The sequence below is a fragment of the Crinia signifera genome, chromosome 3 (genome assembly GCF_055691185.1).
Source record: "Crinia signifera chromosome 3, ASM5569118v1, whole genome shotgun sequence".
In the NCBI taxonomy this organism is placed as follows: domain Eukaryota; kingdom Metazoa; phylum Chordata; class Amphibia; order Anura; family Myobatrachidae; genus Crinia; species Crinia signifera.
The window spans coordinates 100312238-100339438 of NC_139219.1; the positions used below are offsets into that span (position 1 = coordinate 100312238).

General features: G+C 43.2%; 1 protein-coding gene across 1 annotated transcript in view; it reads right to left on the reverse strand.

The window, feature by feature from the left end:
- FH (fumarate hydratase) overlaps nucleotides 1-27201 on the reverse strand; it is a 58052-nt gene that overhangs the window by 27591 nt on the left and 3260 nt on the right. Inside the window, exons 2-6 of the mRNA XM_083176294.1 lie at nucleotides 23572-23706; nucleotides 22046-22156; nucleotides 14903-15079; nucleotides 12971-13153; nucleotides 9079-9244 (exon numbers count right to left, since the gene is read on the reverse strand). Of these exons, the coding sequence (XP_083032420.1) occupies nucleotides 9079-9244; nucleotides 12971-13153; nucleotides 14903-15079; nucleotides 22046-22156; nucleotides 23572-23706 (772 nt within the window). The remainder of the gene's footprint in view (nucleotides 1-9078; nucleotides 9245-12970; nucleotides 13154-14902; nucleotides 15080-22045; nucleotides 22157-23571; nucleotides 23707-27201) is intronic.

Genomic DNA, 27201 nt, shown 5'->3' on the forward strand with positions numbered 1-27201 from the left:
CACACATACAGTATATATATATATATATATATATATATATATATATATATATATATATATATATATATATATATATATATATATATATATATATATTTCTCATATGAGGCATAAAATCATGTACCCAGTCTGGCGGTTAACACAACCGCAGCGATAACAGCATAAATGTGGGTAACTGCACACCGCAGTCCGTGATGGAGTGGTTACACTCTCGTCCAAGGTCGACGCTAGGCCTAGCGTCGATCTTGGACGAGAGTGTAACCACTCCAGCGTCGACGCTAGGCCTAGCGTCGATCTTGGACGAGAGTGTAACCACTCCAGCCTGGGAGAGAGAGAGAGAGAGAGAGAGAGAGAGAGAGAGAGAGAGAGAGAGAGAGAGAGAGAGAGAGAGAGAGAGAGAGAGAGAGAGAGAGAGAGAGAGAGAGAGAGAGAGAGAGAGAGAGAGAGATAGAGAGAGATAGAGAGAGATAGAGAGAGATAGAGAGAGATAGAGATATATATATATATATATATATATATATATATACACACACACACACATATATACATACACACACATACATACATATGTACAAAGAAGGTGACACTCCCCCAGGCTTTAGTTCAACCCCTTATTTAAATTTTGAATACTTTATTTATTCCCCTGAAGGTTCTGTGAGAGATTTGAAATCTCTCAAGCTGAATCTGCTATTATGAATATCTGGCACAAATCTGTGTGTGTGTGGCTCATTATCTGCAAAATTCAGTTTTAGGGAAATCTCTTGCGCTGAATCTCCCGTTATGTATCTCTGGCACACATCTCTGTGTATGTAGGGCCCTTAAAGCCCCGCACACACGGGGCCACGCAGCCTCAGTGCGGAGCGAGATGCTTAAGCATAGATCGCGGCACACAAGCAATATACCCGCGATGTGTGCTGAGCAGTATTTTGCTAGGCCAAACCCCACAATCTAGCAGGACAGAGTGCATGCACGGTCTACCTCTGTGGGGGATGGTGACGCGCAGCGTTCACTATGGAGCATACACACAACATGATCCATGCTTCATTTCTAAGCGATCTAGTCAGATCACTTGGAAATGGGGCTTATGTCCCATAAGAATGCAGCATCCAACATTTACCCTGCATATTAACAAACTAACTCCCTATGTGCATTAGGTCTTCGTGTACCCATGGCACTATTCTGTTTCCAGACTTTTCCATCATCAGACCACCATCACTCAGTGGCTTGTGGTGATTAACGCCTCTCTCTTCCGTTTACAAAGTGGCTCCATTGAAAAAGACAACACACAAAAAAACTGAATACAATTTGACAATGTTCACTTGACTGTTCAAAGGCTGGGGGTACTTCTAATATAACACTATTTAATTACAATTTTTGGTACTTGTTTCCTAGCACGGCGCCCATAGCATTGTATACCAGAAGACTAAATATGGTATGCGATGCTGCGCGATGTTGTACAATAAGGGGGCGGTGGTACGCGTCCTCCGACATTTTCATACCCCCACTATCCACGTTGGCGCGTAGTTTATTTTATATAGTGTGGCGAGCGCAGCGAGCCACCGAGCCCGAAGCGTGGTGAGCGCAGCGAGGGGACGTGGAATACATGTAAAGTAATACGCTTCCGCTCAACACGCTTCGGGCTTGGTGGCTCGCCACACTATCTAAAGTCAACTCCACGCCGACGTGAATACTGGGGGTATGAAAAGGTCGAAGGATGCGTACCACCGCCCCTCGCGGGTTCGCTGCGCTTGCACGCTTCGGGTTCGCTGCGCTTGCACGCTTCGGGTTCGCGTTGATAGTGGGGGTGCATTTAACATTGTAAGCACCCATTAGGGTGCTTATACAATAAAAGAAAAATAAAAAAAAAAATCGCATCACATCGCATGTATCTATATGGCATGCAATGTGATGGCATAAGATAAAAAAAATTGGGCGCCGTGCTAGGAAACAAGTACCCAATTTTTATATTTACCTTATAACATCCAGCAGTCAGCCTTCCAGCAAATAAACTAAACAAAATAGGATGCCTGGGCTGAAAGATTGAAAGATTCAACCGATTTGCCCACCCAATTCTCCCACCCCAATACCATGTGACCACCATGTACAATAACCAGCAGTAATAAAGTATAAAATGATCTAATATTTCAAGGACAACTTTCCTTTGTAACATTATCGTTCACGATTTTATTAATTGACGTAAATTATGTGATACTTCAACACATCAATGTATAAATGTTACGGTTTTAAATTTAAAACCGAAAAATAAAAGTAGAATGGAGGCAGAAGCTAATATTTCCAAAACTCAATACCCACTTCTGCTTATGGTCCAGAGTGACATCAGTGTCTTTTGAATGCGGCCTGCTCTTTCCACCAGATAAATCATAGCACATGCCCAAGGCAATCATGACCGACTCTGTATCAATGGTGCTCATTAACATGGGGTAGACTGACTTAGTACTAGGTTTTATTTGCCATCAAAAAAACAAAATGCATCACTTTCACTAGGAAGAGGGTAGATTTACTATAGCTTCTAAACAGACAAGTGGTGGTGTTGCCCATAGAAATCGGGCAGATGTATTCAGCTTTAACAAGAGATAAATCCAAGGGTGATAAGGAGAGATAAACGTCCAGCCAATCACCTGCTAACTGCCATGTTACAGGCTGTGTTTGAAAAAAGTCAGAAAGGAGCTGATTGGCTGGACGTTTATCTCTCCTTATCACACTTAAAATTTATCTCGTTAAGACTTAATACATCTGCCCCAGTGTTAGCTATAATTTATCTATTTTTATTTGTCCATTTAGAAAGTTTAGTAAATTGACCCAGATATAATCTGATGTACAGCAGACAAATACATATTCAATAACTGATGAGAATACTTGACTTCTCAAAATTGGAAGTGAACAGATCTAGGTGGGGCATATTTAGGGCAGACTAGAAACATTTGGCATATGGTAATACCCCTTTCACATTACAGCTAAAACATGGTAAATTGCTGATTTTAAATGGCTTTAAAACGTTTCTAGCTGTAATGTGAAGGGTCCAGAGACAATTTACCGTCTTTAAAATACCTGAAATCCAAAAATGGGTTAAAAGCAGTGTCCTACCTGTTTCAGAGCCAATCCATTTGTAGTGTGAATGGCTCTGAAACGGTATTTACAAGTCATGAGCGGGTAACAGAGGGTGATAGGCTATCTTCCTTGTGATCTCACCAGGCACAGGCAGGAAGTAAAGAGCAGAGAGGAGACTTTTTAACCCAGTGCATACTGTGCAGTTGTTGGGATTATTTGGTCAACAGTCCTTAGGTCGACACTGTTGGGTCAACATGGCAGAAGGTCGACATGAGTCTAGGTCAACATGGGTGAAGGTCGACAGGTGTCTAGGTCGACATGGGACAAGGTCGACAGGTGTCTAGGTCGACATGGGACAAGGTCGACAAGTCGTTAGGTCGACATGGTTTTTTTCACGGTTTTATGAGCCGACATGTGCAAGCAGGCGGTATTTCATGCCCTACCATCCACTAGGGCATGGTGGGAGAATAAAATAGTGTGCTGAGCGCAGCAAGACACTGCGCCCGAAGCATTGCGAGCGGCTGCGGTTCACTTCCAACTGTGTCCATGTCGACTGTGTCGACATTCGGGCGGGAAAAAAACTGTGAAAAAATCCATGTCGACCTAACGCATGTGTCGACCTAAACCCATGTTGACCTTGTCCCAAAACGACCTAGACACCTGTTGACCTTCTCCCATGTCGACCTAGATTCTGTCGTCCCTGCTCCCTGTCTACCCAACGGTGTTGACCTAAGTATGGTTGATAAAACGATCCACACCATTTAAAATGACATCCACTGTTTTCTATGGGTGAAATGGGTTGAATGTGAATGGTACAAAAACGGTATTGAAATGGTAATATACCAGTTACAACATGCAATGTGAAAGGGGTTTAACTGGCTTTAGACCCGTATTAAGAAACGTTTACAAAAACGGGTTGAAAGCAGGTTTGTAATGTGAAAGCAGCATAATCATGTTGAAAGAACTAATAATGCTTACACTAAAAACAAAGGTTTTGCTAATTCACTGCTAAGGGCAGAATTCCCAGGTATTGGAAAATGATCAATTGTTACAGTATACAAAACTGCATAGTAATAAAAACAATATATTCAAGAGTCACTTATCAACAGAAGAATGAAGCCAGGAAGGGGGTGGGGGTGGGGGGAATTGCTGAATCAAGATAAACACCTAGAGCAGTGGTTCCCAAACTATGCGCCTAGGCTCCCTGGGGTGCCTCGGGTTGGCCATCCATTACCAATTCAAATTATTTATGATCAATTATTTCTGGACAAAACCAGTGCTGGTGGCTGCCAATCATAAAATGTGTACAATCACAACCAAATCCTGCCCTTTACCACTTAACTGAACCTAAGAAGCACATATAAACACAATCTACTTCATTTGATATATATTTTTGGGGCCCTAGGGGTGCCTTGGAAAAATTCTGATACTCTAGGGTGCCGTGATTAGAAAAAGATTGGGAACCCCTGACCAAGAGAATAAAAGGTCAAAACAAGTCTAATTGGAACAGGATTACAGAAATAATCAAGTTAGATCAGTGAATGCCGGGTTCTTGGATTTTTGCAAGCAATGAAACCCTAAAAAATAAAAAATTTAAATGCCCTAACTGTGTCACACAGATTAGGAAAGGGAGGAAGGTTTGGGTAACCGACTTAATTAGACAGAAGGCCACAATTATCTAAAGCATCACATGACAGGGAGGGGGGGGGGGGTTTGATAAAACAAAGACTAACTGCACCTGTAAAATGTTTTTATTATTAGTGAATATCTGTGAGTGCTCCTCGGGGGACCAGCACCAGCAAAGAGAGGAATCAGCGCCTCCATCCTGCCCCCAGACTCAATTAGCCAGTGGGAATACGGGGTGCGGGAATATACAGGAGGTAGTGCAGATTGCTCTGTCATGGCTGAAATTATATGGCGACGATCATGAGTAACTTATGTTCCCACATACACCCACCAATATCTGTGTAATGTTTTTATCCTAAAACTTCCTCGGTTTCCTTGTCTGTGATCTAAAGTATTTGCAAAAAAGAGTTAAGGCCCATACACACTTGACGATTTTCAGCTGAAAATCTCTCAAAACTACTGTTTTGAGAGATTTTTAGCTTAAAGTCTGCAAGTGTGTGCAGGCCAGCGAGGCCCGACTAGCGATGATGCGCGCTCCCGCATCATCGCTAGTAAAGTGGGCCATCTGCTGGTTTTACCAGCACGTCTAGCGATGTTGGCTCATATTTGAGCCATCATCGCTAGGTGTGTACGCCAGACGGGCTGAAAGACGAGAGACTTTCAGCCCGGCTGACAGTGACCGCCTGCTCCGCGCTCCCCCCGCCCCCCATACCACCGCTGCCGTCCGTCTCGGCGCATCCGTCCCAGCCGGCGCATCCGTCGGCGTCTGCTGACTCCCTGGCTCCATCAGTGAACTGCAGCTGCAGCCTGCTCGCCCCTCTCTCCGGGTTCAGCTCTGCTCGCCCCCCCCCCCCCCCATACCACCGCTGCCGTCCCTCTCGGCGCATCCGTCCCAGCCGGCGCATCCGTCGGCGTCTGCTGACTCCCTGGCTCCATCAGTGAACTGCAGCTGCAGCCTGCTCGCCCCTCTCTCCGGGTTCAGCTCTGCTTGCCCCCCCCCCCATAGCCGTGCTCACCCCGCCCCACACTGCCTCATACACTGGCCACCAATGGATTTTATTTTATTGTAAAAGTCAGTAATATATACATTGCTGGCACAGGCCAGCAATGTATATATTTCTGGCACCACTGGGCACCAATGATTTCAATAAGCCAGTAATATATACATTGCTGGCACAGGCCAGCAATGTATATATTTCTGGCACCACTGGCCACCAATGCTATCTATAAGCCAGTAATATATACATTGCTGGCACAGGCTAGCAATGTATATATTTCTGGCACCACTGGGCACCAATGATTTCAATAAGCCAGTAATATATACATTGCTGGCACAGGCCAGCAATGTATATATTTCTGGCACCACTGGCCACCAATGCTATCTATAAGCCAGTAATATATACATTGCTGGCACAGGCTAGCAATGTATATATTTCTGGCACCACTGGGCACCAATGATTTCTATAAGCCAGTAATATATACATTGCTGGCACAGGCCAGCAATGTACATATTATTGGCACCACTGCCCACCAGGGGTTAAAGTGAGCAGGAACGGTACTGAACTGCGTTCCGTCAGTTCCATTTTGGAGGCGGAACAGTTCCGCCTCCGTCTGCATTGCTAAAGGTGACAGCCGGGCAGAGCGGTGGGAAACCCGGATGTCTCAGAGCAGGTCCATCCATCCATCCATGGCGCAGCTATTTCAAATGAAGCGCCGACTCGTGAGCCAATCGGAGCTCGCGGGACGGCAACAAATCAGGAGCTGCAAGGCTGCGACCACCGATTGGCTCGCGAGTCAACAAGTAATTTGTAATAGCCGCACCACGGACCCGCTCTGAGACATCCATGTTTCTTACCGCTCTGCCCTGCTGTCTCCTTTCCCACACAGTGCAGAGCACAAGGCACGTTACCCCTGGCACTGAAAATGTACTACCTGGCAATGAGCATGTATGTAAGCAGCACTTATGTGGCATAATATGTAATGGGCATTATGTGTTTGGCATATTGTGTAATGGCCATTACTGTGTTTGGCATATTGTATAATAGGCATTAATGTGTGTGGCATAATGTGTAATTGGCACTACTATGTGCATAATCCCCTGTCCCCCTGTCCCATAAAGCCATGCCCTAAATGTTATATTTTTTTTGCACTGTGGGGTATCATTTGAATTAAAGGTGGTATTATGTGGGCCACATTATTCTTTTCATGGGTGTGTGAGATAAGCCATACATTTAAAGCATGCAGGGGGGCGCCGAACACCCTAGCACCCACCCTGGCTGTGCCATAATGGCGGGAAAGCGAGTTCCACCACCTCACCTGGACCACTTTAAGCCAGGGTTGCCTACCCTCCCGGAATGGCTGGGAGTCTCCCGAAAATCAGGTCCCCCTCCCGGCCCCCCGGAAGGGTGGGCAACCCTCCCGGATTCAGGGGGGAACCCCCGCTGTGCCCCCAATCGCGGCATTTAAATGCCGCAATCCACGGGTCTCAGAGGAGGGGGCGGAGCTAAAATGGCAAAAATCGCATCATTTTAGCCCCGCCCCCCTCCACGGAGATACGTGACTTCATCTGTTTACCGTCATGGGGGCGGGGCTTAGTGACATCACGCCCCGCCCCCGGAGCAGCTGCTGAAACTCTCCTCTCCGGGCTTCTTCCAGAGAGGAGAATATTAAAGTCGGCAACCCTGCTTTAAGCACTGCTGCGCACCAATATATAGTAATAAAAAAGTCAGTAATGTAAACATTGCAGTCGCAGGTCAGCAATGTACTGTATAGGTGACCGTGCCACTGCCCCCAATGTATATTTTGTTATGGCGGTAACATATACATTGCTGGCGCAGGTGAACGGATTTCTCTCTCCATGCACGGCGGCAAATGAAATTGTAGCTGTGCACATGGGCGGGATTTTGCCCAGTCGCAGCAGAGTGAGGTGGCGTTTACATGTTCGCTGAGCTCTGAATATACACAGCCTAGAGATCAGTTCTGAATCAGGCCCAAATAACAGAAATGCACAGAATAAAATGGCCCCTGCTCCCACCCTCTGAATTCAAACCCTGCCCATTATGTAAATAGCTTTTTATATGAAAGATTTTCAGCAAAGTCTTTCGCCTCCTGAAAATCTCTTGCTCTTTGGGGAAAATAGCTCAGTGTGTACGCACTACTTTGAAGAGAGATATATTTTTCAGAGATTTTGAAATGAAAATCTTCTAGTGTGTATGGGCCTTTAGTGTTTTGGCATGCGGCTGCAATCTAATTTGCAGCACCAAAGCCACTGTGGCAATATCTTAAGAAGAATCTGCGGAAGATGGGGACTACCCAAGGAAACTATGTTGAGACCAATGGTGTGTTGATGGTGGAGAGATTAGATCCACTAGTGCACTTGAGCATTGCTCAGGTCTGCAGAGGAGGCACTGATGGGTGCTCAATGACCTTTGCTCAGTAGTGAACAAGGGGACTATTTATTTTTGAAAAATTGCAGCGATACATGATCGGCGAACACCTTTGTATCAGGCCCAGAGACTGGTAACCAGCTGAGAACTACATGGCTCAGCCCTGAATCCTGGTTTATTCATTGTGTTCACTAGTCTTATTTCTTCTGGAAGGAAAAGTAGACCTTTTCTACAGAAGGGGTAAATAATTATTTTCCTATATAATGATAAATAAACCACTGAAGTGTGGAATCTTAAAATGTTGTACATCAAAATAAGGCTATGGGCACAAAACCCATACACACACAGATATAAAAAAATAAAATAAAAAAATAATCACCTGTATCTGTAAATGTCTTATTAATATTGGAGGGTGTCTATGGGAACATAAGCTCCCCAGGGATCAATATACACAGCCCCTGCAGCTGGCATTGAGCAATCAGCCCCTCTCTCCTATATATGACCACCCATAGACTCCCATTGGTTAGTGGAAATGGGAGTTACCGGGGGCATGCAGATACAGGTAGGTGTGGTTTGCTCCAATCTCTGCTGCAGTGGCTGTGATACACTGTGCTGATCCCCAGAGATACACAGATACAAGCAGATAGCATAAGTTGGGGACCAAGTTTATGACTAAAGTATGGAAATGAAAGAAGTGATGGAGGATGATAATTTAACTCTCCAGGGGAGCCTTTTTCCATATGATGATTTTGGAGGAGCCGTGAATTAACCCCATTGGAAGAGGAAATAAACTTAAAACTGCCTAATTTATATGATTAGACATGTTTGCTTAATTTTGCTAAATAAAAGAAGTTTGGATTCACTTCATTAGTACTCTGGTTTTAGCGCAGATGTTTAATCAACAATAGACCAGTAAACGGCTGAACTGGTCACAGGAAGATACTATAGAGTCCCAGATGAGCCCAATATATGGTCACAGAGTATCAGAACAGCTTACCTGTAAGTTCAGCTACTTTGGCAGCAACATTTTCAGCAAATCCAATTCTAGTATTTAACCCTGTTCCAACTGCTGTGCCACCAGCTGCTAGTTCGTAGACCCTTGGTAATGCAGATTCAATTCTAATAATTCCATATTTAATCTGTTGCACATAAGCACTGAACTCCTATTGCAAACAAGAAATGCAAATGTGCAGTTATACATGCAATATCAGACATTTTGCATGAATGATTCAGAGACTTGCATACTAGATCAGGAAGGAATCTGCTAATGGTGAATTATATACACAACAAAAGCAAAATGAAACTGATAGCTCAGCGCTATTCTATGGGCGGTATTCAATGAGCCTGATTCGCCATGTTTTTATGGCGAATTTGTGCTGTTTGGCGAATTTTGGACAAAAACGGTGAATCACCCTATTCAATGACCACATGGCGAATACATTTGAAGGTTTTTTTCGCCATGATTCACCGAGTAGCAATCGCTATCTTTTTATGGAGAAGTGGAATGTGAACTTTTAAAATAAAGTGTTTTGTTTTTTACATTTGGTGTCTAAAAATCAGGAATTTTATTCTGAGGAGGGGCATGCTACTTTTATTCATGTGCTGTAAGCACATGAATATATATTTAATTTAAAAAAAAAAAAAAAAAAAAAAAATTATATAATATATATATAATAAAAAATAAAAATATAATAAAAAAAAAAATATAATAAAAAATAAATATAATATATAATAAAAAAATATAATAAAAATTTTTTTTTTTTACACAGCAGCCAGCAGGGGGCGCCGGAGCCGAGCCGCTCATTACATATTCATATATTCACTGCACCCGATGTTACGATCGGGTATAGTGAATATACACTCCCCTGCTGGCACCCCCGGTGGGCAGCCTGTGCTGCCTGGCACCCGGGGAGCCCACCTGCCCCCCACAAACGTTCTGGGCCAGGCAGAGAGACTTCCATCTCTCTGCCTGGCACCGTCCTCAGGCTCCCTGCGGCATTCGCCGCAGGAGCTCATATTCGCCTGTCAGGGGCAGCGAGCCCCTGACACGTTGAATACCGGAGCCCGCTGGCTCCGGAACGTGGCGAATGTGCAGCGAATCCTAAAAAGGATTCGCTGCACCTCGCAGGTATTCACATTGAATACCGCCCTATAACTATTCTGCCCAGGGTGACACAAGAAGAGCCTTCACCAATTTAGCTCCAATAGAATACACAAATCCAAAGAAAAAGTGACACCCACTGGCGAAAAGTTATATTACATGTAACAAACTTACACAATGGTATTTGCACACATGGAATATTTACATAGATTTAGTTTTTTGGGAACGATCTGAAAGAAGCCCAAACACAAAAAGACATGGTGCAATACTGTGCTGTAATGAGCAGAGTTTTATTTATATATTCAACTCACAAACGGTAGGGATAAATGCGCATTTCATATTGCAGAGGTCTTTCACAACAAGGTTTCCATCCTCTTTCTATCCTATAATAGATTTGATAGAAATGTATATAGTGCAAGTACCGTTTTTGTGAATAAAAACAAATAAAATGTATTCAATGCACTCACACGGACAAAGAATTAAAAATCATAGCACCCATCTGGGTTATGAACACATCTGTGCAAGCAGGTACCGTTGCTTTACAGTCAAGGAAAGCCCTGGTTCAGAGTCCCAAGTGTCCGGTCGGTGGGGGCAGCAAGCTTTAAATGATGAAAACCCTGTTGTGAAAGACCTACACATTTATCCCTACTGTTTGTGAGTGGAATATATCAATACAACTCTGCTCATTACAGCACAGTATTAAGGGCCCCATACATCAGCAATTTATTGTGACAATTTTCAGATATGGAAATGATTGCCACAATTAATTTTAGATGTGTGGGCTCCCCCTTTTGGCAATACCAATCAAAATCGCCAATCGATTGCTTAATCAGGTTTTTAAACATGTTTAATAATCTGGCATTATCTGCAGATCTTTTTTATATGTATGGGCATTCCCAATTCGTTTTCTTCATCTATTTACATTATGAACAGCAATCGATTGGGCAATTTCCAGATATGAAGATGCAATCTTTAGATGGAAAAATCTGCCGATCACTGAAATAAATCTGTAATGTGTGGGCAAAGTCAGATAGATTGTAAAATCCATTTATCTGGCCAAAATATCCCTGTATCTGGAAATCCATAAATTGTGATTGCTGATGTATGGGGCCCATTACACCATGTGTGTTTTTGTGTTTGGGCTTCTTTCAGATAGTTCCCAAAAACCACTAAATCTATGTAAAGATTCCATGTGTTCAGCAAATACCATTGTGTAAGTTTGTTACATGTAATATAACTTTTCGCCAGTGGGTGTCAGTTAGTGGTATTTCTTTGGAATGGTGATTCTTTGGAATGGTGAATTATATCACGTTCACACTGTCAGTGTGAACAACCCGGCAAAATGCCAGGGACTGCAGAGGCAGACCCCATTCTAACTGCTAGGCAAATTACCAGGTGAAGCAGTTCTACCCAGTAACATGGCTTTCAACATGTGTCCTTTTGCAGTTCTACCCAGTAACATGGCTTTCAACATGTGTCCTTTTGCAATGTGAATGGGTCGACATACCCGAGTCTCTAACCCGGTTAAAAAGTACGGTTGGAGACCAGGGAATGTCAACCCTAAAAAAAACCTGTGTTGAAAGTCAAATTACTGGGTCGACATGCTTGACCCAGAAATTTGCTTGGCAGTGTGAACGTGGTATTAATAGATAGATGCTTTTCTGCATCAATACAAAAACGTAACTTTTAAAATAACATTTTATGAATGTATATCGGCCACACCGCCTATCCCTATGTACAATAACAAACATAAAAAAAGCACACAACACTGCAACTAGAAATCTTCCATTTCGACAAGGCTGTTTTAAGGGCCCCATACATCAGCAATTAATTGTGACAATTTTCAGATATGGAGATGATTGCCACAATTTATTTTAGATATGTGGGCTCCCCCTTTTGGCAATCCCAAACAAAATCGCCAATTGATTGCTTAATCAGGTTTTTAAACATGTTTAATAATCTGGTATTATCTGCAGATCTTTTTTATATGTGTGAGCATTCCCAATTCGTCTTCTTCATCTATTTACATTATGAACAGCTGAAATGACAATCGATTGGGCAATTTCCAGATTGAAGATGCAATCTTTAGATGGAAAAATCTGCCGATCACTGAAATAAATCTGTAATATGTGGGCAAAGTCAGATAGATTGTAAAATCCATTTATCTGGCCAAAAAAATCCCTGTATCTGGAAATCCATAAATTGTGATTGCTGATGTATGGGGCCCATTACAACAGTTGCTCTACACCAGTGGTTCCCAACCCTAATCCTCAAGTACCCCCAACAGTGCACATTTTCCAGGTCTCCACACAGAATCACAAGTGACATAATTAGCTCCATCTGTGGATCTTTTTAAATGTGTCTGAATAATGAGTGCACCTGCTCGGTGACCTGGAAAACATGAACTGTTGGGGGTACTTGAGGACCAGGGTTGGGAACTGCTGCTCTACACAATCAACCACCAATCACAATCAATCCTGGGAACTTCCCGATTACTATAATGCATTGTCAGTGCTTATTGCACTGCTATGACACCTCTTAGCTTCAAAGGCGAATACAATAACGTAGAGCCTGCAGATCAATTCTGGTGAAAAAGAAAAAAAAAAGAAAAAATACATCTTTCAGCTGACCTAGCATGCATACATTACCGGAGCTGCTCCTGCTCACTCATACCACTGCCATAAGGAACTAATGGCAAAGTGACAGCAATGGCCGGAAAGCTCCCCTGCAGCATCGCCCTTGGCATGTAGGAGTACATAATAAATATACATTATAGCTCACACTATACCTGTCCCAGAGTGAGTGGCACTGCATCCTGTGTATGGGTACGGCCAATTTTAATAATATTTGCAAATTCTTTAGCTTTTACTTCTAAAGCATCGTGGAGCTTTTTCAGGCCAGGGATCAGGATCTCGTGGACTTCTTTGGCAGCAGCAATATGCATTGCTGTGGGGAAAGTGTCATTTGAACTCTGTAATGATAAAGGTCAATACTAATAATATCTCCTGCTTTCAGAATTTACTTATACAAGTAGTGAAACCGTTATTTTAACTTAAGGTGACCATACACGCACCGATTATCGAATGCGTTTTGTACTTTTTAAGTACAAAACGCATCTTATGTACAATAATCGTGGTGTGTTTATGGACATTTGCGATGCGGTTCGCGTTCCCGGGAGCCCAATATTGTATGTCCAAAAAAGTATGTGCAGCACGTACTTTTTAGACTACATCTGAAAATTAACAGTACAAACATGGGTTAATCGCATGCATCAAAATACACATCGCATCGCATTATGGCAGGAAAATTGTATAGAACTATTGTACAGTCAAAAACGCATAGTACAGTAAAATCGGTGCGTGTATGGTCACCATTTACTGAAATATAGAGAATAATTTCTTAAACAAAACCATCCTTTGAAGACAGATGGATATAGCAAATGTAGGATGTTGTGGTACTTGTTTCCTAGCACGGCCACAATCGTAAGTAATCGTGTCCCTTAATTAAGGGACACGATTACCCCGATGGACCCGATTTCTTTTGAAATCAGGTCCATTTTGCCGGCTAGGAAACAAAAAATCGGGTGCATCGCGTCGGTCGGGACCATTAACATTGGTCCCGACGCGACCGACGCGATGCACCCGATATTTCCATTGACTTCAATGTTAAAAAAAATTTTAACATTGAAATCTTGTCGGGAAGTTAAAATATCGGGGGCATCGCGTCGGTCGGGACCATTAACATTGGTCCCGACGCGATGCGACGCGATGCACCCGATTTTTGCATAGGATTCAATGTTAAAAAAATTTTTAACATTGAAATGGTGTAAAAATGTCAAAAAATGTGAAATGGGTCAATATGACCCATTTCACATTATAAATGTCCCCGTCGTCGCCCCACGATAGACGGCAACCCGAAGCGTGGCGAGCGCAGCGAGCCCGCGAGGGGCGGCGGTACGCGTCCTCCGACCTTTTCATGCCCTACTATCCACTAGGGCGTGGAGTGAGAATAGAATAGTGTGGCGAGCGCAGCGAGCCACCGAGCCCGAAGCGTGGCGAGCCCCGCGAGGGGACGCGGATATCTTCACAGTTATACGCGTCCCTTCGCGGGCTTCACAGGTGTCCGTGGCGACGCGGACAGCTGTGAAGCCCGCGAAGGGACGCGTTTACCTGTGAAGGTATCCGCGTCCCCTCGCTGCGCTCGCCACACTATTCTATTCTCACTCCACGCCCTAGTGGATAGTAGGGCATGAAAAGGTCGGAGGACGCGTACCGCCGCCCCTCGCGGGCTCGCTGCGCTCGCCACGCTTCGGGTTGCCGTCTATCGTGGGGTGGGGTTTACGCGCTTGAATTTGGGGGGGTTGGGAATTTTTTTCATTCAATCCAATGTAAAATTGGGTCCCAGGGACCCAATATACATTGGATTTAATGAAAAAATCGGGTGAAAAATCGGTCGGTCGCATCGCATGCGACCAAATCGCATGCGATGCGATCGACCCGATTTTTTTCAGCACGATCACCCCGATCTTAATCGGTGTGGCCGTGCTAGGAAACAAGTACCGGATGTTCAAAACAAAATTGGTAGTTTGACTAGAAAACATGGGACACAAGATGAAAATGACTTGGAATAGTCACAGCCATTTCATCTAGAGATTTCGCTTGACATTAAAATAATTGTGTCTCTACTGTTTAGCTTCACATGCATTTATCACATACTGTACCTGGCTTTTATTAACATGATCGTTGGGGTGTACAGGATCTTTGCTTCCCAGTTTTCCTCCCATCATCTCAATGGCTCGGTTACTGATAACCTCATTGACATTCATGTTGGTCTGTGTTCCAGAGCCAGTTTGCCACACAGCTAGAGGGAAATGCTCATCTAATTTACCATCAGAAACCTGGTGTGGGAGATGAGAAATGCTTATAGACTGATCACTAAAAGCTGTCAAACTGGCCTTCAAGAACATAAACATCAAAATTTGAATATTCATTTTAAATAATCCAGAATTTATGCAAATGTTTACATTGCTATTAAATGAAGCTGAAGACGCAGACATTAGCAGCCGAGGGGAAATGTTGCACAGCAGCCCCTTACCTTTTCTCTGGACTGTAGACAATAAGAAAAAGAACCAGACACAACCTTTCTTTCTTATCTATAATTACATTTTGTACTGTTGTTTAGGCTTCACCCCCACAATTAAGACTATAAAGAAAGTACAGATTAGTACCTGTTAATAGGCTTTCCTCTACTCCACCATGGCAGCATACATATGGGTTACGCCCTCTTGGGTAGATATCTGGAAAGGAACACAAAAAAACAGACACTGCCCCTATATAAGGACCTCCTCCCCTGGGCTCTGTGTCTTATTAAACAGCTCCTTATAACACCATACTTGAATACTTAATGGGACGGGAAAACGGCTGCCATGGTGGAGTAGAGGAAAGCCTATTAACAGGTACTAATCTGTACTTTCCTCTACCTCCCCATGGCAGCATACATATGGGTATACCCAAGCAGTTTTACATCACTGGGTGGGACAATACATAATTAGTAAAATGAAAAAAGGATACGGTTACTTCACCACCTCCGTCTGTAGACTGTACGTATTACTATCATACGACAGCGCTCAATATTTTGCGCCCCATACTAGCATCCTGGGATGCCGTGACGTCTACCCTGTAGTGCTTGGTAAACGTGTGTGCAGATGACCAGCACGCTGCTCTGCATACTTCTTCTATTGAGGTGGATTCCCTTTCGGCCCAGGACGCTGCCAAGGACCTGGTCGAGTGAGCTTTAAGCCCCACCGGGATTTCCGCTTCCCTAATTTTGTATGCTTCTCTGATGCATGTTTTAATCCACCTTGAAATGGTAGTTTTGGTAGCTCCCAGCCCTTTGTTCCTGCCTTCCATCAGTACGAACAGTCTTTTTGATTTCCTAAAAGCCTGTACCCTTCTTATGTATGCTTTTAAGGCCCTCGTTACATCTAGACTGTGCAGCCTTTCTTCTTTAGCATTTTTAGGATTCGCACAAAATGAAGGAAGGATTATCTCTTGGTTGAGATGGAAGCTGGAAACTACTTTAGGTAAGAAGGTAGGATTCGTCCTCAGCACTGCCCTGTCCTCGAAGAAATTTAAAAATGGTTCTTGCACCCACAAGGCCTGGAGCTCAGACACTCTTCTTGCTGATGTAATGGCCACAAGGAAGACCACTTTCATAGTCAGATACTTGAGCGATATCTCCTCTATAGGCTCGAATGGAGCCTCCGTTAGCACATTAAGTACCAGATTAAGATCCCACGGGGCCATGGGGTTATGGAATGTTGGCCCGATCTTCTTGATTGCCTGCACGAATCTCTGGATGTATTTATTGTCCGCGATTCTGGTATCCAGCATCGCCCCAATGGCCGAAATCTGTACTTTTAAAGAGTTTGCCGCCAGTTTTTTCTCCAATCCTGCTTGCAGGAAGTCTAGAATGGTAGGTATTAATCTAGGGTTTTTGTTCTTTTCTTTACAGAACAATACATACTTGCCCCATATTCTATAATAAGTCGCGGATGTCGACATCTTCCTTGCTTTCAGTAGTGTGTCAACTACCTTCTGGGAAAATCCTTTCCCTCTTAATGTCCTGGTTTCAGTAACCAAGCCGCCAGTCTCCAGCTTGCTGGCTGCCGTTGATGAAACCGGCCCTGCCCGATGAGATCTTCGTGGTCGGGTAGGAACCATGGCCCCGCTATCGCCATCCTTACTAGCTTGGCAAACCAGGGTCTTCTTGGCCAGTAGGGCAGGACTGTTATTACCGTGGCCGTCTCTCTCTGTACCTTGTTCAGGAATCTGTGGATGATTGTAAATGGGGGAAACGCATACACCAGTTCCGCTCTCCATTTCGCCGTGAGTGCGTCCATCTGCCATGCTGTCGGCTCCCAGTGTCTGGAGATGAACCTTGAAACCTTTGCGTTGCTTGCTGTCGCCATCAGGTCCACTTCCGGTACCCCCCATTCCTGCGTCAGTTGTGTAAACACTTCTGCTGACAATTCCCACTCTCCTGGGACTAGCCTGTACCTGCTCAGAGCGTCTGCCCTGACATTCTCTCTCCCTGCCACGAATACTGCGGAGATGCTCCTGACATGGCGTTCTGCCCATTTCAGGGTCAACGTGACCTCTGCCATTAGTTTCTGGCTCCTTGTACCCCCTTGTTTGTTCAGGTACATGACCACAGACTGGTTGTCTGATCTTATTATCAGATCTTTGCCTCTTATCAGCTCCTGAAATTCTTGACACGCCAAGAACACCGCCCGCATCTCTTTTACGTTTGAATGTTTCCTGCACATCGCCTGGCCCCATTCTCCTTGTGTCGACTGCTCTTCGCACACCGCGCCCCATCCTGTCTCGCTGGCGTCTGTTGTCACCACTACTTGTGGACCGGTCGCGAATGACTTCCCTTTGGTCAGCCTGTGTGCCTTTGACCACCAGAGCAGGTCTTCTATTGCTCCTTTTGACAGATATATCCTCTGTCTTTGGTCCTTCGCATCCCCATTCCACTGTCTCAGAAAGCAGTTCTGCAGCGTCCTGATGTGAAACCTGGCCCAGCTGGTCGTATCTAATGCGGCCGACAGGATGCCGAGTACCCTCATGCAATCTTCCGAATATACCACCTTTTTCCTTAACATTCCTTTTACTTCCTGTAAAAGCTTTAGTCGTCTGTCTTCTGTTAACTTTATAGTCATCTCTTTTGTATCCAGAATGACCCCTAGGTACTTTACCTCTTGTGTCGGTACTAGCTGACTTTTTTGGATGTTGATCAACCACCCGTGTTGTCTCAGGTAGTCCAGCACTATCCTTGTGTGTGCTTCCGCCGTTTCTTTGGTATCCGCCGCAATCAAGAGGTCGTCCAAGTACGGCCAGATTGCAATTCCTAACACCCTTAGGTTGGCTACCAGCACCACCAGAATTTTTGTAAAAGTTCTCGGGGACGTAGACAGGCCGAACGGCAGCGATGTGAACTGGTATGTTATTTGCTTTAGGCGAAACCTGAGGAACTTTTGGTGTCCCAGGAATATCGGGACGTGTAAGTATGCATCCTTTAAATCGATTGTTGTTAAAAACATTCCTCTTTCTAGGTCTGGTAAGATGGATCTTATTGATTCCATCCTGAATCGTTTCACATGCACATAGGTATTTAGCCTTCTTAGGTCTAATATAGTTCTGAATCCCCCTGACGGCTTTTTTACGACAAAGAATCTTGAAAACCATCCCAGATCTTCGTCTTGTTTGGGAACTCTTATGACCACTCCTTGTTCTATCATGGTCTGTAGACTGCTGAACAAGGCCGCCCTTTCTTCCAAATTGCTGGGAATAGGTGACACTTCCATCCAGCTTCCTGGTACTGTAACAAATTCTATTTTGTAGCCCGATGAGACTACCTCCAGTACCCATTTGTCCTGTACTGACTGATGCCAAGCGTGTTGATATTGCATCAGCCTGCCGCCAACCTTGTCTCTGGCGTCATTGCTGGTTCTGCCTGAAGGCAAACCTGCCATCTCTGCCTCTTTGGCCACGAAAATTATATCTGTTACCCAGCCAAGGCCTGCGAAAACCTCTGCCTGGCCTATATGTTTTTGCTTCTCTGAAGTCCGTGGACTGGTACCGGGATGATCTATTGAATGACCCCCTTCTTGCGGCTTTATCTTGTGGTAGCCATACCGACTTACCGCCTGATACTTTAGTAATGATCTCGTCTAATTGCTGCCCAAACAAGTAGCTCCCTTGGAAGGGCAAAGAGATCAGCTTATTTTTGGACTGACTGTCCGCCGCCCAGGGCTTCAGCCACAAGGCCCTTCTTATAACCGCAGCTGTAGCATTAGACCTGGCTGCCAATCGTACCATATCCAGAGAAGCATCACACAAAAACTCTACAGCTACCTGTATGTTTTGTACCACCTTCAGTAGCTCTGACCTCTTAATGCCATCCAGCATGTCGGACTCCAGGTCCTGGCACCATGATCTTAGAACTCTGGTAGTCACTGCTGTGGCTGATGAAGCCTTCATAGAAGCCCCTATTGTAGTATGTTGCTTCCTCAAACTCATCTCAATTTTTCTTTCCATTGAGTCCTTAAATATGTTCGCATCCTCTAGTGGGAGCGTAGTTTTTCTTGAGATGCGTGCTATCGCCGCATCCACCTTGGGTGCCTCATCCCACTTTTTAACCTGCTCATGGTCAAAAGGGTACATCTTAGATACTCTTAAGGGTACCGCCACCTTTTTATCGGGGTGCCCCCATTCCTCTTCCACTACTTCTTGTAGTGTCTTAGATAATGGAAAGGCTTTATTTTTTCTCTTTTTGTCCTTAAACAAGAGGTCCTGAAGTTTACCCTCCTCCTGAGGGTCCTCTATATTGAGTGACTTATGGACTAAGCAAAGTAGGTTCTCCAGTAAGTCCGGGTTGAAGTCCACCCCATCTTTTTCCTGGAATACTTCGCCTTCCTCCATCTCTTCCTCTGGCTTTCCAGAGGGGCCTGGCTCTGACCCTTCTGAGTCAGATCGTGCTGCCCTAGGCCTCTTCACTGAAGATTTGACAAACTCCTCTTTAGACATAAAGGTGTCCGCAAGCTCAGTTTTAAGCAACTTTACTAAATCAGTTATCTGTATAGATCCCATCTGCACCGAACTCCTGCACTTGCTGCATTCGGGACCTGAGCATTTATCCGGCAACATTTTATCACAGGATGAACACTTCCTTTTGTGTTTAGCCTTAACTTCTCCTTTTTCTTTGCCAGTTTCAGACCTAGCAGAAAAAAACCTTATTTAGGTATATGCATAAAAAATTCCCTTTAGGCAAAAATAGCGCTACTTCAATGTGGCTTACCCTGGCTTACTCGGCTGTTTTTTCTCATCCTCCATTATTATATTTATCACAGGCTCACTGTAAAACATGAGACCTCCGTTAAAGGTAAGTAAACAAAGCAACAGCCACGTCCCAGCAGCGCCGCTGCTTGTCGGGACCTTACCCCAGTCTGCTGGTATTGTGCACCCGCTTTGCGCTGTCCGCACCTCCGTATGGACACAGTCCCACAGGCGATCACCGGCATCCACGCTGAGACGCCTTCCGATGACCTCAGACGCCACCGGCGTCTCCTATGTATCACGCGTGACGCCCTGGGTCATCACGCGCCGCGTCACCGTAGTGCGACTCTCCCCCTGCATACTTCCTCCATGCCTGCTGCTGATGCCAGCGTCGCTACCCACAACCGCTCCTGGCGGCGGGGTACTCCAGCAGACGGACTTCCCAACTGCCCTCGACAGCGGGGGTCCAGAACGCCATTACCCCTTACTGCACTCGGCAGGGGAGCCAGCTCACAGCTACTTCACAGGGTAAGCCACGCACATCTACCCGGAAAGGAAAAAAAGACACAGAGCCCAGGGGAGGAGGTCCTTATATAGGGGCAGTGTCTGTTTTTTTGTGTTCCTTTCCAGATATCTACCCAAGAGGGCGTAACCCATATGTATGCTGCCATGGGGAGGTAGAGGAAATATGAATTAGCTGGGATAGAACATACATTTATAAGAACACACCTGTAAAATGTGAAGTTGCGATGGATGCAATGTTCCGATAGTGGTGGCCGATATTTTATATAAACTTATTGTTTTACAAGTGTTCTCAATTTGGGTAAGTCTTAAGTGATCTTGACCTAGTTCAATTATACTAAATATCAACAATTTCTAAGTTTTTTTTTTTTTCTTTTTAAATTAGCCAGTTAAGTGGTTATACAGGAGAATACATCACTCCTATTCCTCTGAATTAGGCTCCCAAGTCAGGAGGAAAGTTGTATATACAAAGTATAGGATTATCTGTCCAATATTTCTACTAGTGAAAGCCGCCCCTCCTCCCCACCCGGCATTGGGAAGTGTGTATGCCAGGTCCTGCCATCAATTAGGTCATTTGGTACACATTGTCAACAGAAAATCTGGTAATGAATAAAAGCAAATGGCAATGTACCAATTCCTCCTAAACACTGGACAAACAGTTGCACATACAAACAGGTTACATTATTCTGAGACAGTATCTACATATCAGGCTGAAAATCAATCTAATGTGTACCTACTGTATACTAAGGAATATTGGAAGGCCCAGAGAAGTCAATCAGTCTGGAACTGTAAAAGGGATGCAGAGCATCAAGAACATTTGTGAGGTAGAGAATTGCTTTTAGCAGTTGGAATCTCTGTATTTGTAAAACCAATGATTTTTCTTTTTACCCTTTTACTGTCCAATTTTTTTTTTTTGCAATTCAGTTTGGTTTAAATTCATTGTAATTTTTTTTTTATTTCTTTTTATTCAAAAATGGTCTACATTGAATGTTGTACAATGTTAATGTACTTATTTCAATGTGGCTCATTATTGGATCTGCTACTAGCACTAGGGCTGTTGAACCTGACTAGACATTGAACTTAAAAGGGTTAAAGTTATCAAAGAAAACACAAATGCATGTATACATAATCTTTAGAGTCGGCTGCAGTCCATAGAAGCCAGCTAGGGCTGATGATCAGGCAGGGAGTGGCTTCCTACAGGAAGCCAGCTTTCTGCTAATCGCAGCCCGATCTGGCAGTCCTAGAGAGAGGAAATGCCTATAAATGGGACTGCCAGTGAACAACCTACAGGTAAAATCCTGCCCTGCCTAGAACTCCCTGATATATGATTTAAGTACCCAATTTCAGATTCACATATTTTATTTTTATAAAAGATTAATCTGTGGTTGTTTATCAAGAAGTTTAGGTAAATCTTACTTGGCAACAGAAATTCCTACTGCATTGCTGAGACACGCTATGCTAAACAGGGACAATATAAAATCTGATGTCAACAATGTGTTTACCTCATCAGCAGCTTTTATAATGAATTCAGCGATTTTAGGATCAAGACCATAATTCTTATTTACTTCTGCAGCCGCCTTTTTTAAGATTCCAAATGCTCGTATGACAGGTATCTAAAATCAGAAAAATAAATTAGTTTAATTCTAGCAATAAACAATTATTTTAGGATTGTGCCCACATTTTAGATTCAATGTTAACATATGTCCCAAAATAATAAATGCAGATAAAATACTTTTAAGGATCACACTATTTGTAGATACATTTTCCAAAATGTTTCCAGAACCTAAGATCCTAAATTTAAAACGCTGTGTGTGAAATGAAATAGGATGAGAATTTCATAAAGTGAGAGATTTGGTAAGAAATCTCCAGGTTTTTTTTTGTTTTTAAAGCAGCAATTATTTACACTTCAAAATCAAAAAATCAAACTGGTTTTGCAGTGTAATACCCCTTTTACACCAGAGGTTGGACCCGGGATATTGGCGCTCCAGTCCGGGGTGGGACGTGGTGTAAATGGGCTGAAAAAAAAAATTACAAGGTTCCTGTTTCCCGGGAATCTGACCCAGCAAATGTTCAGGGTCGGACACGGGGCTTATCCGGGGCTCAGGGTGGTGTAAATGGTCGTTACCCTGGTTATTTGGTGGGGAGAAGGCTGCGAGAGCTGATTGGCGCTTCTGCGGCTCTGGCAGATGATGTCATCTGCCGGAGACCCGCACAGGTCACATGGAGCAGCACAGCAGCAGCATTACCACACTGTTTGCAGCCTGTACCCTACACTACAGCAACAGTCTGTGCTGGAGGCAATCTCCCCAGTGTGTCTACAGCCTCATCTGCAGCAACACAGGCTGGCAGTCACACAGTGTGTCACACAGCATCACCCTCAGCCTGACAATTTTCCATCTTTGCTGCAATGCTGGGAGCAGACCCCATCTCCTCCCTTTTCCCTTTCTTGTGACCTCATCTCAAACAGCCCAAAAGGTCCATTTTTAATGACACCAGCAAGGAAAGACAGGGCTGATCCCTTTTCAGTGTAAAAGGGCATTACACAGGAATAACCTGGATTGAAGTGCAGTGTAAATGGGGTCTGAGGCAGGGCATGCCCTAGCAATTTCCCGTGTTCAATTTCCCGGGTCCTATCCGGCATTCTGGTGTAAAAGTGGTATTAATGATTGCCACTTTAAAAAAAAAAAAAAAAAAAAAACTGGAGATTTCTTACCAAATCTCACTTTCTGAATTTCTCATCCTATACAATTTCACACTGTATGTCCCATATAATGGAGGATAAAGCCACACTGATAAAGATATGACAATACAATTATTATTATTGCTATATTTAATTTATATTTTATATGGCTTTATATAGCCCCCCTTCCATCTCATTCAGTTATGTCCCTCCAGTTCCTCGCTCTGTTGTATAATAATGCTTTATACTACAATCGTGGGATATTTTGCGGCTTAAAAAAATAAAAAATAAACTCACCCCCACCGCTTATTTACACTCGACAAAAATAAGAAAAGAAAAAGGACTAACCGGCATTCTTTCAGTGACACCGCCAATTCTGAAGTTCATTGTTGATCGAACAGTCTGAGCTCCATAATACTTGTCGTTAGGAACTTTCAGTTCACCAAAAGTGTCAGATTCAGTTCGATAAGAATCAGAGCTGGCCTGAAAATTAAATAAACTAAATTATAAAAACAGAATCACTGTTACTACAGAAAATATAAATTGCAAATAATAATAATAATAAAAATAAAAAATCTGCACATTAATACTCTAGAACATATTAATATGTGTTTCCAAAGTGAAATATGGGTGATACGGAACTATAAGGAAAGAAAATCCATAAGGGGTCCAGGCGAAGCATGAGGTTACAGGCTAATCTTATACAGCGAGTTTACAAGAACAAACAACTGTGAAAATTATGCTCATTATAATCATGATCCTTGATGTCTGTGGATTTGGCATTCTTTTTTCTCAATTCAAAACTAGTTCACTAACTGATGAATAGTGACCACGAGCACTGGGATGTGAAACGCATGTGGGTCTGAGATTAAAGAAAGACAGAATCATGGTACAGTACCCTGCAGATTCCCAATTAGCAGCACTAGATGTCTTCCCACTCACCATTATGGCTGACCCAATGAAAGTGCTCAGTGAAGGACAGGCTATGGAAAATGCTCCTAGTCTTTGGATGATATCAGTTTTTCACTAAACTCGGACATTGGAGATGCAGCAGCAACAGGAACTGAGTGATGACCAAACACTAATTTGTGTGTAAAAAGTGCCCAGCAGTGGCGGAATCATCCTTTATGGGTGAATGCTGCTTCTTTAACACCAGCATTCCAAAGGGAAGCACTTCCAGCTTTTGTAAGTAACAAAACATTTCAGCAAACACTCAACCTTTTATTCTTTAGACAAGCAGTATATACCAGGAAATAATTGACTAAGCAAGATCATTATATTCTGATGGCTTTCCATTATTAATAGCTGAAAATGCATTTAAATGCTGGAAGCTTTTAAATTGCAGTCATACTGTTTGTCAAACAGATATTCTTTGAGCAAGAGTAGTTCACAGTAACAATATGTATGTATGTATAATGCAGCCTACACAAGATACAATTGATAAAACACTATATACAGTAGCACTTATAAATTAATGCACAAAGGGGTCGATCTTGTTAGATGCGAATGATTCGCGAGCGCCAATCATCGCGGCACCTGGTGCAGTTCATGGCAGATGGAATACGCCTAAAAGCTGTCACACCTCCATAGGGTTGCAAGCAATTTTAAGCAAATTCCTTCCAGCAAAGGGTGCTAAATCACGTGCCATTGTAGGCATTTAAATGCATTGGAACGGCATCTCACACCCTTTGCATCTAAAGTGTAACAATAGGCATCTGTGGTATTTATTTGGAATATCACGCATGGATAAATAGCCAGACATCACAGGAAAAGAAAAAGGTAACGCAAAACTACTGTAGTATCAGTATTCGGCTGGGCGGTGGTTCAGGTTACCAAGCCAACCTGAGTCAGGCCATATATCCCAATGTATTGTTACATGGTTGTACGGGATGCAGTTACTTTTTCCGGCAGTCAAAATCCTGACGCCGATATTCCGGCACTTTGTCCCTCTGTGGGTATCCACAACACCCATAGAGGGAGAATAAATTAGTGTGGCGAGCGCAGCGAGGCACCGGGCCCGCTGCGTGGCGCAGGGAGCCCGCAAAGGGGGGGGAGACAATCCCCGTCCCCTTGTCGGGATTTCAGCGGTTGGGATTTTGACCGCCGGGATTCCATACCATTTCCGGTTGTACACTACTTCTGGTTATAAAGGCTTTAAAAAGGATTTTGAAAGAACTCAAATAGAAATATTTAAAATTTAGTTTAAAAGCTTCCTTAGTGGGAAGATACAGAACAATGCCATCCAGGTTGGCTACAAGAGTAAAATAATGTATGGCGAACACGTTTGATAAATTTGTAAATAAATCAAAGTGGGTATAAAAAAGAGCCAATTAAAAGTTAAGGCATAAAATACATTCTTCTTTGTATTCAATGGAATTGCAATAAATATTTTGTGTAAACATTTCCCAAGCATAACTCTTCTTTCTAGACCATTATTTTTCATAGGACAGATATAATAACGCTGGAGCAGTACCTTACTAGTATACAGAAAGGCAATGAAGTATTGACTGGTTCTACAGGACAGTAAGGTAAACTGTAGAGTAGAAGCGATATCGACTGGTAAGAGTGCAATTCAGGAATATATATTATTTTATTTATTTATTTATTAACAGTTTCTTATATAGCGCAGCATATTCCGTTGCACTTTACAAAGGGGACAGTGATACAACAAAACAGGGTATTTACAGACAGTCAAAATGTAGGAGGGCCCTGCTCGCAAGCTTACAATCTATAGGGAAATAGGCATTGATACATAAGGATAGATACTGTATTCTTTATTGCATCGATTCCATCAGAATGCAAGGTTCTATGACTGGTTCTGGAATTTGATAAGCTTGCCTGAAGAGATGAGTTTTTAGGGAACGCTTATAGGTTTGGAGACTGGAGGAGAGTCTTATTGTGCTTGGGAGGGCATTCCACAGAGTGAGTGAGTAATGAGTGTGGAAACACTTATTATTATTATTACACACACACACTATTAAGATGCACTCTTCTATTATATAAGGGAGAGAGTAAAAATTGTACAATAAGGGACAAGTATTATCCTAAAGGCAAATGCTGTTCCTCACCTTTGCAATCTGGTAGACCATTATGCAATAGAAAGCTCCTATCCCTGTCTATCAACCTCCATTTCCCTACAGATTGTAAACTTGCAAACAAGGGTCTTCCTACCATTTTGACTGTCGGTTACTACCCAGTTTGTTTTGTCCCTTTTTCCTATTGTAAAGCGCAATGGAACTTGCTGTGCTGTATAAGAAACTGATAATAAATAAAAATGGGGCGTTAAAATGTTTTGCGCCCTGGCGGCCAAGTGTTGTTCAATACATTCGGGTACAGCCACTGGCACTGACATTACTGCTATATCTTTCCATCATTTGACAGGCTGGTAACTAGTTTCACGATAAAAGTACTTGTGAAGAAGTGTTGTGGGGGAGGGGGGGGGGGGGGGGGCGCAACCTGTAAATCCTTCATAAAGCTACAGAATCTCCAAAGTTAATTTTAATAATGCTAAAGGCTACAGCATAGAGGAACATAATGGCAGTTTTATACCCAAAAGATGGCATAGGTTTCCATAATTGCACCCTACAGTGTTATTGACATTACATATTTCAAAATTTAAAAGCGAGCAAGCTTGACTGACTAAAGTCTTAATACATTCCCGAATCCACATATGTTTTATCCTTCCCTATATCTGCACTTCACTTTTTGTTATTTAAAACAAATTTACTTTATTTGTCTTGTGTAACGTGTTATTTTAACTGGTCATTAGGGCAAAGAACATTTGGCACAAATACTGGATTTACAAAAACAAGTGTCTAAATTTTGTGGAAATGGACTAATGCTTAAAAAAACAAAACACAAGCATGAAAAAGTTTTCTATCTCCACATAACATGCCATGCATCCTGCAACTTTTACTTTCCAGATTCTATTTGCTTTGACAAATTTTTAGATTACCTAGAGTTGTCATCATAGTTGGA